This window comes from Tachyglossus aculeatus, chromosome Y3, assembly GCF_015852505.1.
Source record: "Tachyglossus aculeatus isolate mTacAcu1 chromosome Y3, mTacAcu1.pri, whole genome shotgun sequence".
Lineage (NCBI taxonomy): Eukaryota > Metazoa > Chordata > Mammalia > Monotremata > Tachyglossidae > Tachyglossus > Tachyglossus aculeatus.
The window spans coordinates 1,362,742-1,375,312 of NC_052095.1; the positions used below are offsets into that span (position 1 = coordinate 1,362,742).

Here is a 12,571-nt window from a genome sequence, read left to right on the forward strand (position 1 = left end):
TTGTTATTATTATTACTATATTATTATTAGGGACTATGTCCAATGGGCTTGCCTTGTTTCTCCCCTATCATTATTATTATTACAGACTATGTCCAATGGGCTTGCCTTGTTTCTCCCCTATTATTATTATTATCATTATTATTATTATTATTATCATTAGGGACTATGTCCAGTGGGCTTGCCTCGTTTCTCCCCTATTATTATTATTGTTATTATTATTAGGGACTATGTCCAATGGGCTTGCCTTGTTTCGTTATTATTATTATTATTATTATTATTATTATTATTATTATTATTATTATGGACTGTGTCCAGTGGGCTTGCCTTGTTCCTCCATTATTATTGCTATTATTATTATTATTATTATTATTATTATTATTATTATTATTAGGGACTATGTCCAATGGGCTTGCCTTGTTTCTCCATTATTATTATTATTATTATTATTATTATTATTATTATTATTATTATTATTAGGGACTATGTCCATTGGGCTTGCCTTGTTTCTCCATTATTATTATTATTATGGACTGTGTCCAGTGGGCTTGCCTTGCTTCTCCATTGTTATTATTATTATTATCATTATTATTATTATGGACTATGTCCAATGGGCTTACCTTGTTTCTCCCCTATCATTGTTATTATTAGGACTATGTCCAATGGGCTTGTCTTGTTTCTCCCCTATTATTATTATTATTATTATTAGGGACTATGTCCAGTGGGCTCACCTTGTTTCTCCCCTAATATTATTATTATTATTGTTATTATTATTAGGGACTATGTCCAATGGGCTTGCCTTTTTTCTCTATTATTATTATTATTATGGACTGTGCCCAGTGGGCTTGCCTTGTTTCTCCCTTATCATTGCTATTATTATTATTATTATTATTATTATTATTATTATTATGGACTATGTCCAATGGGCTTGCCTTGTTACTCCCTTATCATTGCTATTATTATTATTATTATTATTATTATTATTATTAGGGACTATGTCCAGTGGGCTTGCCTTGTTTCTCCGTTATCATTATTGTTATTATTATTATTATTAGGGACTATGTCTAATGGGCTTGCCTTGTTTCTCCCTTATCATTGCTATTATTATTATTATTGTTGTTATTATTATTACTATATTATTATTAGGGACTATGTCCAATGGGCTTGCCTTGTTTCTCCCCTATCATTATTATTATTACAGACTATGTCCAATGGGCTTGCCTTGTTTCTCCATTATTATTATTATTATTATTATTATCATTAGGGACTATGTCCAGTGGGCTTGCCTTGTTTCTCCCCTAATATTATTATTATTGTTATTATTATTAGGGACTATGTCCAATGGGCTTGCCTTGTTTCGTTATTATTATTATTATTATTATTATTATTATTATTATTATTATGGACTGTGTCCAGTGGGCTTGCCTTGTTCCTCCATTATCATTGCTATTATTATTATTATTATTATTATTATTATTATTATTATTATTATTATTGACTATGTCCAATGGGCTTGCCTTGTCTCTCCATTATTATTATTATTATTATTATTATTATTATTATTATTATTATCATTATTATTAGGGACTATGTCCAATGGGCTTGCCTTGTTTCTCCATTATTATTATTATTATGGACTGTGTCCAGTGGGCTTGCCTTGTTTCTCCACTGTTATTATTATTATTATCATTATTATTATTATTATTATTATTATCATTATTATTATGGACTATGTCCAATGGGCTTACCTTGTTTCTCCCCTATCATCGTTATTATTAGGACTATGTCCAATGGGCTTGCCTTGTTTCTACCCTATCATTATTATTATTATTATTATTATTATTATTAGGGACTATGTCCAGTGGGCTCACCTTGTTTCTCCCCTAATATTATTATTATTCTTATTGTTATTATTATTAGGGACTATGTCCAATGGGCTTGCCTTTTTTCTCTATTATTATTATTATTATGGACTGTGCCCAGTGGGCTTGCTTTGTTTTTCCATTATTATTGTTATTATTATTATTATTATTATTATTATTATTAGGGACTATGTCCAATGGGCTTGCCTTGTTTCTCCCTTATTATTATTGTTATTATTATTATTATTATTATTATTAGGGACTATGTCCAATGGGCTTGCCTTGTTTCTCCATTATTATTATTATTATGAACTGTGTCCAGTGGGCTTGCCGTCTTTATCCATTATTATTATTATTATTATTATTATTATTAGGGACTATGTCCAATGGGCTTGCCTTGTTTCTCCCTTATTATTGTTATTATTATTATTATTATTATTAGGAACTATGTCCAATGGGCTTGCCTTGTTTCTCCCCTATCATTATTATTATTAGGGACTATGTCCAATGGGCTTGCCTTGTTTCTCCCCTATTATTATTATTATTATTATTATTAGGAACCGTGTCCAGTGGGCTTGCCTTGTTCCTCCCCTATCATTATTATTATTATTATTGTTATTATTATTAGGGACTATGTCCAATGGGCTTGCATTGTTTCTCCCTTATAATAATAATAATAATAATAATAATAATAATAATAATTATTATTATTATTATTATTATTAGGGACCATGTCCAGTAGGCTTGCCTTGTTTGCACAGAGCCCCTTGGCTAGTGCCCCCTGGGGAGTAGCGTCCACCACAGTGCCACCCAGATAGTGGGCATCCAGCACATGGCCCCCCTGGAAAGTAGCGTCCAGCACAGTGCCACCCAGGTGGTGGGCATCCAGCACATCACCCCCTTGGACAGTTAGTGCCCGCTGGAGAGTAGCATCCACCACAGTGCCACCCAGATAGCGGGCATCCAGCGCGTAGCCCCCCTGGATAGTGGCGTCCAGCACAGCGCCACCCAGACAGTGGGCGTCCAGCTTAGCGCCCCTTGGATAGTAGCGTCCAGCACAGCGCCACCCAGAGAGTGGGCATCCAGCACACTGCCCCTTGGACAGTGCCCACTGGAGTGTAGCGTCCACCACAGTGCCACCCAGATGGTGGGCATCTAGCACATCACCCCCTTGGATAGTTAGTGCCCCCTGGAGAGTAGCGTCCACCACAGTGCCGCCCAGATGGTGGGCATCCAGCACATCGCCCCCTTGGATAGTTAGTGCCCGCTGGAGAGTGGCATCCAGCACAGTGCCACCCAGACGGTGGGCATCCAGCACATTGCCCCCCTTGGATAGTTAGTGCCCCATGAGTAGTAGCGTCCACCACAGTGCCACCCAGATGGCGGGCATCCAGCACATCGCCCCCTTGGATAGCTAGTGCCCACTGGAGAGTGGCGTCCAGCACAGTGCCACCCAGATGGCGGGCATCCAGCACATTTCCACCTTGGAGTTAATGCCCCCTGGGTAGTAGCGTCCAGCACAGTGCCACCCAGAGGGTGGGCATCCAGCACATAGCCCCCTTGGATAGTTAGTGCCCGCTGGAGAGTAGCGTCCAGCACAGCACCACCCAGACGGTGGGCATCCAGTGCATGGCCCCCTGGATAGTAGCGTCCAGCACAGTGCCATCCAGATGGTGGGCATCCAGCACATCGCCCCCTTGGACAGATAGTGCCCGCTGGAGAGTAGCGTCCAGCACAGCACCACCCAGATGGCGGGCATCCAGCACATCGCCTCCTTGGATAGTTAGTGCCCGCTGGAGAGTAGCGTCCAGCACAGCACCACCCAGACGGTGGGCATCCAGTGCATGGCCCCCTGGATAGTAGCGTCCAGCACAGCGCCACCCAGGTGGTGGGCATCCAGCACATTGCCCCCCTTGGATAGTTAGTGCCTGCTGGAGAGTAGCGTCCAGCACAGCACCACCCAGATGGCGGGCATACAGTGCACGGCCCCCTGGACAGTAGCGTCCAGCACAGCACCACCCAGATGGTGGGCATCCAGCACATCGCCCCCTTGGATAGCTAGTGCCTGCTGGAGAGTAGCGTCCAGCACAGCACCACGCAGATGGTGGGCATCCAGCGCATGGCCCCCTGGATAGTAGCGTCCAGCACAGTGCCACCCAGATGGCGGGCATCCAGCACATAGCCCCCTTGGATAGTTAGTGACCCCTGGACAGTAGCGCCCAGCACAGCACCACCCAGATAGTGGGCATCCAGCGCATGGCCCCCTGGAGTGTAGCGTCCAGCACAGTGCCACCCAGCTGGCGGGCATCGAGCACATAGCCCCCTTGGATAGTTAGTGCCCGCTGGAGAGTAGCGTCCAGCACAGCACCACCCAGATGGTGGGCATCCAGCACATCGCCTCCTTGGATAGTTAGTGCCCGCTGGAGAGTAGCGTCCATCACAGTACCACCCAGATGGTGGGCATCCAGTGCATGGCCCCCTGGAGTGTAGCGTCCAGCACAGTGCCACCCAGATGGTGGGCATCCAGTGCATCGCCCCCTTGGATAGTTAGTGACCCCTGGAGAGTAGCGTCCAGCACAGCACCACCCAGGTGGCGGGCACCCAGTGTACGGCCCCCTGGATAGTAGCGTCCATCACAGTGCCACCCAGAGGGTGGGCATCCAGCACACTGCCCGCTTGGATAGTTAGTGCCCGCTGGAGAGTGGCATCCAGCACATCGCCCCCTTGGATAGTTAGTGACCCCTGGAGAGTAGCGTCCAGCACAGCACCACCCAGACGGCGGGCATCCAGTGCATGGCCTCCTGGACAGTAGCGTCCAGCACAGTGCCACCCAGATGGCGGGCATCCAGTACATAGCCCCCTTGGATAGCTAGTGCCTGCTGGAGAGCAGCATCCAGCACAGCACCACCCAGATGGCGGGCATCCAGTGCATGGCCCCCTGGATAGTAGCGTCCAGCACAGTGCCACCCAGATGGTGGGCATCCAGCACATCGCCCCCTTGGATAGTTAGTGCCCGCTGGAGAGTGGCGTCCAGCACAGCACCACCCAGATGGTGGGCATCCAGTGCACGGCCCCCTGGATAGTAGCGTCCAGCACAGCGCCACCCAGATGGTGGGCATCCAGCACATTGCCCCCCTTGGACAGTTAGTGACCCCTGGAGAGTAGCGTCCAGCACAGCACCACCCAGACGGTGGGCATCCAGTGTATGGCCCTCTGGATAGTAGCGTCCATCACAGTGCCACCCAGATGGTGGGCATCCAGCACACTGCCCCCTTGGATAGTTAGTGCCCGCTGGAGAGTAGCGTCCAGCACAGTGCCACCCAGATGGTGGGCATCCAGCACATAGCCCCCTTGGACAGTTAGTGCCCGCTGGAGAGTGGCGTCCAGCACAGCACCACCCAGATAGCGGGCATCCAGTGCACGGCCCCCTGGAGTGTAGCGTCCAGCACAGCGCCACCCAGATGGTGGGCATTCAACACATCACCCCCTTGCATAGTTAGTGCCCGCTGGAGAGTAGCGTCCAGCACAGCACCACCCAGATGGCGGGCATCCAGCGCACGGCCCCCCTGGAGTGTAGCGTCCAGTACAGCGCCACCGAGACAGCAGGCCCTCCAGGCCCGGCCCCGGGGCCGGCGGCGGCGGGGGGGGCGTCCAGCCCAGCCCAGCGTCCCTCCCGGGGCGTCTCTCTCAGCGCCCAGGCCCTGCAGACCATGTTCCAGCTGATGACGCCCAAACAGATGTACGAGCACTTCAAGGGCTATGATGTCGTCTCTCACATCAACTGGAGCCCGGAGAAGGCCGCCGCCATCCTGGAGGCCTGGCAGAGAACCTACGTCCAGGTCAGGACCCCCACCCCCCCCACCCGGGGGGCGTCTATCTGGTGCCCAGGTGGCCTTCCCAAGCGCTCAGTACAGTGCTCTGCACACAGCAGGCGCTCAATAAGTGCGACTGAATGAATGACTATAACATCCCCTGGCAGATGCCCGGCTCTGGGGCCCTGGGGGCGTCTATCTGGTGCCCAGTTGGCCTTCCTAAGTGCTCAGTACAGTGCTCTGCACACAGCAGGCGCTCAATAAATATGACGATGGATGAATATAACATCCCCTGGCAGAGGCCCGGCTCTGGGGCCCTGGGGGCGTCTATCTGGCACCCAGTTGGCCTTCCCAAGCGCTCGGTCCAGTGCTCTGCACACAGCAGGCGCTCAGTAAGTATGACGATGGATGAATATAACGTCCGCCGGCAGATGCCGGCAGACGGGGCCCTGGGGGCGTCTATCTGGTGCCCAATTGTCCTTCCCAAGCGCTCGGTCCAGTGCTCTGCACACAGTAGGTGCTCAATAAATATGGCTGAATGAATGAATGTAACGTCCCCTGACAGATTCCCAGCTCTGGGGCCCTGGGGGCATCTATCTGTTGCCCAGTTGTCCTTCCTAAGCGCTCAGTACAGTGCTCTGCTCACAGGACGTGTTCAATAAATACGATTGAATGAATGAGTGAATGAATGAATAAGGATGACTGAATGAATGAATATAGGGTCCCCCGGCAGATGCCCGGGTTTGGGGCCCTGGGGGCGTCTATCAGGTGCCCAATTGTCCTTCCCAAGCGCTCAGTCCAGTGCTCTGCACACAGTAGGTGCTCAATAAATATGGCTGAATGAATGATTATAACATTCCCCCGACAGATTCCTAGCTCTGGGGCCCTGGGGGCGTCTATCTGGTGCCCAGTTGGCCTTCCCAAGTGCTCAGTCCAGTGCTCTGCACACAGCAGGCGCTCAATAAGTATGACGATGGATGAATATATCGTCCGCCGGCAGATGCCTGCAGATGGGGCCCTGGGGGCGTCTATCTGGTGCCCAGTTGGCCTTCCCAAGCGCTCAATACAGTGCTCTGCACACAGTAGGTACTCAATAAATATGGCTGAATGAATGAATATAACATTCCCCCGACAGATTCCCAGCTCTGGGGCCCTGGGGGCGTCTATCTGGTGCCCAGTTGGCCTTCCCAAGCGCTCAGCCCAGTGCTCTGCACACAGGAAGCGCTCAATAAGTGCGACTGAACGAATGAATATAACATCCCCCGGCAGATGCCCGGCTCTGGGGCCCTGGGGGCGTCTATCTGTTCCCCTATTGGACTTCCCAAGCGCTCAGTACAGTGCTCTGCACACAGTAGGTGCTCAATAAATACAATTGAATGAATGAATGAATGAATCAGGATGACTGAATGAATGAATACAGGGTCCCCCGGCAGAGGCCCGGCTCTGGGGCCCTGGGGGCGTCTATCAGGTGCCCAATTGTCCTTCCCAAGCGCTCAGTCCAGTGCTCTGCACACAGTAGGTGCTCAATAAATACGATTGAATGAATGAATGAATGAATCAGGATGACTGAATGAATGAATATAGGGTCCCCCGGCAGAGGCCCGGCTCTGGGGCCCTGGGGGCGTCTATCTGGTGCCCAGTTGGCCTTCCCAAGCGCTCAGTCCAGTGCTCTGCACACAGTAGGTGCTCAATAAATATGGCTGAATGAATGAATATAACGTCCCCCGACAGATTCCCAGTTCTGGGGCCCAGGGGGCGTCTATCTGGTGCCCAATTGGACTTCCCAAGCGCTCAGTCCAGTGCTCTGCACACGGGACGCGTTCAATAAATACGATTGAATGAATGAATGAAAGAAAGAATGAATGAATGAATGAATAAGGATGACTGAATGAATGAATATAGCGTCCCCCGGCAGAGGCCCGGCTCTGGGGCCCTGGGGGCGTCTATCTGGTACCCAGTTGGCCTTCCCAAGCGCTCAGTCCAGTGCTCTGCACACAGTAGGTGCTCAATAAATATGGCTGAATGAATGATTATAACATTTCCCCGACAGATTCCCAGCTCTGGGGCCCTGGGGGCGTCTATCTGGTGCCCAGTTGGCCTTCCCAAGCACTCAGTCCAGTGCTCTACACACAGCAGGCGCTCAATAAGTATGATGATGAATGAATGAATGAAGTAGCTGACCGATGGATAGGGCGATCGATAAATGACCCATCGCTGCCTAGCAACGGTCGGATCAGTAGGTGACGGGCGTCCAGTACACCACCACGAGGCCCTGATGGTCTCCCGTCTTGCCTTTGATTCCTCAGCGGGGCGCTGTACTGAGCGCCTGGTCTTCTCCTCCCAAAGGCATGTAGTGGGCGCCCCCGGCGGTGAGCAGGACAAGCACTTAGTCCAGTGCTAAGTGCTTAGTACAGTGCTAAGCGCTCGATCAACACAATTGATTGATTGATTGATGCAGGTGGCGTCTCCCTCTCGCCCCCAGGTCGTCCATCACAGCGTCTCGGAGAACTCGAGCCAGAAGATGATGTCCTTCACGACGACTACGCTGGACGACCTCCTCAAGTCCTTCTCGGACGTCAGCGCCGCCCGCGTGGCCGGCGGCTACTTGCTCATGGTGACCGGGGCCCGGGGGTGGGGGGCCCGGGGCTATGTACTGAACGCCTCGCAGCGGCCGAGACTCCCCAAGCCCGCGAGCCTGCTGTCGGGGAGGGATTACCGCTATCCGCTGCCCATTCGGCCTTCCCAAGCGCTCAGTACAGCGCTCTGCACACAGGAGGCGCTCAGTAAGTACCACCATGAATGACTAGAATGCCACCGGCTCTGGGGCCTTGCGGGAGTCTATCTGTTGCCTGGGTGTCCTTTGCAAGCGCTCAGTACAGCGCTCTGCACACAGGAAGCGCTCAATAAGTACTACTGAATGAATGACTAGAATGCCACCAGCAAATATCCGGCTCTGGGGCCTTGGGGGCGTCTATCTGTTGCCCAATTGGCCTTCCCAAGCACTCAGTACAGCGCTCTGCGCACAGGAAGCGCTCAGTAAGTACCACCATGAATGACTAGAATGCCACCGGCAAGGATCCGGCTCTGGGGCCTTGGGGGCGTCTATCTGTTGCCCAGTTGTCCCTCCCAAGCGCTCAGTACAGCGCTCTGCAACAGGAAGCGCTCAGTAAGTACCACCATGAATGACTAGAATGCCACCGGCAAGGATCCGGCTCTGGGGCCTTGGGGGGCGTCTATCTGTTGCCCAGTTGTCCCTCCCAAGCGCTCAGTACAGGCGCTTAGTACAGAGCCCGGCACATAGTAAGCGCTCAACAAATACCACAATTATTATATTATTATTATTACTATTACTACTATTATTATTATTATTATTGTTATTCATCTTCCCAATGGGGATGGAGACCCCGAGCCCCACGGTTATTATTATTACAATTATTCCTCACCGGTCAAACAATAATAACGACGGTCTTTGTCCCCCGCCCCAGAGCGCTTAGTACAGAGCCTGACATATAGTAACCTTATTATTATTATTGCTATTATTCCTCATTGGTCAAACAATAATAACGACGGTCTTTGTTAATTAAGGAAGCGCTTACTATGTGCCAGCCACTGTGGGATGGAGAGCGGGAGTCCACGGGGCTTGTCTTCCCCCACCCCAGAGCGCTTAGTACAGAGCCCGACATATAGTAAGCGCTTGACAAACACCATCCTTATTATTATTATTATTACTATTATTCCTCATCGGTCAAACAATAATAACGACGGTCTTTTTGTTAATTAAGCAAGCGCTTACTACGTGCCAGCCACTGTGGGATGGAGACTGGGAGTCCACAGGGCTCGTCTTCCCCCACCCTAGAGCGCTTAGTACAGAGCCCCACATATAGTAAGCGCTTGACAAATTATTGTTATTATTATTATTATTATTATTATTATTATTATTATTAATACAATTGTTTTTCTCATTATCCTCAGGGCTTGTCTTCCCCCTCCCCAGAGCACTTAGTACAGAGCCCAACATATAGTAAGCGCTTGACAAATACATTATTATTATTATTAGTAGTAAGCGCTTGACAAACACCATCCTTATTATTATTATTATTATTATTACTATTATTCCTCATCGGTCAAACAATAATAACGACGGTCTTTGTTGATTAAGCAAGCGCTTACTATGTGCCAGCCACTGTGGGATGGAGAGCGGGAGTCCACAGGGCTCGTCTTCCCCCGCCCCAGAGCGCTTAGTACAGAGCCCGACATATAGTAAGCACTTGACAAATTATTATTATTATTATTATAATCGATTATAATTATAATAATACGATTATTTTTCTGATTATCCACAGGGCTTGTCTTCCTCCCCAGGGCGCTTAGTACAGAGCCCGACATATAGTAAGCGCTTGACAAATACATTATTATTATTAGTAGTAGTAGTAGTAAGCGCTTGACAAACACCATCCTTATCATTATTATTATTATTCCTATTATTCCTCATCGGTCAAACAATCATCACGACGGTCTTTGTTAATTAAGCAAGCGCTTACTATGTGCCAGTCACTGTGGGATGGAGAGCAGGAGTCCACGGGGCTTGTCTTCCCCCTCCCCAGAGCGCTTAGTACAGAGCCCAACATATAGTAAGCGCTTGATAAACACCATCCTTATTATTATTATTATTACTATTACTATTATTCCTCATCGGTCAAACAATAATAACGACGGTCTTTGTTAATTAAGCAAGCGCTTACTATATGCTAACCACTGTGGGATGGAGACTGGGAGTCCACAGGGCTTGGTCTCCCCCACTGCTGCAGAGCGCTCAGTACAGAGCCCGACATATAGTAATTGACCAATTATTATTATTATTATTATTATTAATACGATTATTTTTCCGATTATCCTCCCTCCAGCTGGTGTACGCCTGTGTGAGCATGCTGCGTTGGGACCGCTCCTCCTCCCAGGGGGCCGTGGGGCTGGCGGGCGTCCTCCTAGTAGCCCTGTCGGTGGCGGCCGGCCTAGGCCTCTGCTCCCTTCTGGGCATCTCCTTCAACGCCGCCACCACTCAGGTATTTCCCTGCCATCAAAACTGGGATTTGCTGAGCGCTCCTGGCATGCATCCTGTACTGAGCGCCTGGGAGGTCCAGTTCAGTGATGGGGGGGAGGCCGGGCCTGGATGGTACTTGAGTGACAGCTCGGGGGTCACAGGTCATGGGTTCGAGTACCGCTCCACCTCGGTGACCTCAGCTGGGCAATGGGGGCTGGGTGGGCGACCCCATGGGCCGGAATAATAATAATAATAATAATAATAATAATAATAATAATGATGGCATTTACTAAGTGCTTACTATGTGCCCAGCACTGTTCTAAGTGCCTGGATGAGGTTGCCCCTGGGGCGCTCACGTTCTTCATCCCCATTTGACAGATGGGGGAACTGAGGCCTAGAGAATAATAATAATAATTGGGGTATATGTGAAGCGCTTACTATGTGCCCAGCACTGTTCTAAGCGCCTGGATGAGGCTGTCCCCCCCCGGGGGGCTCACGGGCTTCATCCCCATTTGACAGATGGGGGAACTGAGGCCCAGAGAATGATAATGATAATTGGGGTATTTGTGAAGCGCTTACTACGTGCCCAGCACTGTTCTAAGCGCTGGGGAGGTTCCAAGGTGATGAGGTTGTCCCCCGGGGGGCTCCCGGTCTTCATCCCCATTGGACAGAGGAGGAAACTGAGGCCCAGAGAAGGGAAGTGACTTGCCCAAGGTCATACAGATAATAATAATAATAATAATAATAATAATGATGGCATTTATGAAGCGCTTACTACGTGCCAAGCACTGTTCTAAGCGCCTGGGGAGGATCCAAGGTGATGAGGTTGTCCCCCCGGGGGCTCCCGGTCTTCATCCCCATTTGACAGAGGAGGGAACTGAGGCCCAGAGAAGCCAAGTGACTGGCCCCAGGCCACGCTGCTGATGAGTGGCGGAGGCGGGATTCGAACCCACGACCTCTGCCTCCCAAGCCCGGGCTGTACCTGCTGAGCCCGGCTGCCTCCCGCCCGGGCGCCGAGCGCGCTGCCTGGCGCCCAGTGAGCGCTTAGCACGTTCCCCCAGTAGTATTCTTTTCATTATATGCAGTCATTCCTTCTCCTCTCCTCTCCTTCCTTTTCCCTTCCTCCTTTTCCTCTTCTCCTCCTCGTCCTCTCCTCTCCTTCCTCTTCCACCTCTCCTCCTCCTCCTCCTCCTCTCCTTTCCTCTTCGTTTCCTTTGCCTCTTCTCCTCATCCTCTCCTCCTTCTTCTTCTCCTCTCCTCCCTCTTCTCTTCCTCCTCTCCTCCTTCTCCTCTCCTCCCTCTTCTCTTCCTCCTCCTCTTCTTCTTCTCCTTCTCCTTCCTCTTTCTCCTCCTCCTCTTCTCCTCTCCTACTGCTCCTTCTTCTCTTCCTCCCCTCCTCCTCCTCCTCTTCTTTTCCTACACCTCTTCTCTTCCTCCTCTCCCTCCTTCTCCTCTTCCTCCTCTCTTCATCCTCCTCTTCCTCCTTCTCCTCTCCTCTCTCTTCTCTTCCTCCTCCTCCTCCTCCTCCTCTTCTCCTCCTCCTCCTCCTCTTCATCTCCTCCTCTCCTCTTCCTCCTCCTCTCCTTCCTCTTCCTCCTCTTCCTCTTCTTCTCCTCCTCCTTTTCCTCCCTCTCTTCTCCTCTCTCTCCTCCTTCTCCTCCTCCTCCTCTTTCTCTTCCTCTTCTCCTCCTTCTTTTCTCCTCCTCCTCTTCTCTTCCTACGCCTCTTCTCCTCTTCCTCCTCTCCTTCTCCTCTTCCTCTCCTCTCTCCCTCTTCTCTTCTTCCTCCTCCTCCTTCTCTCCTCCCTCTTCCTCCCCTTCTCTTCCTCCTCCTCCTCCTCCTTCTCTTCCATCTCTTCCTCC

General features: G+C 50.1%; 1 protein-coding gene across 7 annotated transcripts in view; it reads left to right on the plus strand.

The window, feature by feature from the left end:
- PTCH1 (patched 1) overlaps positions 1 to 12,571 on the plus strand; it is a 141,487-nt gene that overhangs the window by 51,608 nt on the left and 77,308 nt on the right. For 6 of the 7 annotated variants that reach the window (XM_038768137.1, XM_038768139.1, XM_038768142.1 and 3 more), the window contains 3 exons: positions 5,551 to 5,698; positions 8,154 to 8,285; positions 10,576 to 10,731. In XM_038768137.1, coding sequence (XP_038624065.1) covers positions 5,551 to 5,698; positions 8,154 to 8,285; positions 10,576 to 10,731 — 436 coding nt within the window. The remainder of the gene's footprint in view (positions 1 to 5,550; positions 5,699 to 8,153; positions 8,286 to 10,575; positions 10,732 to 12,571) is intronic. The other variant, XM_038768140.1, reaches the window with a different exon arrangement.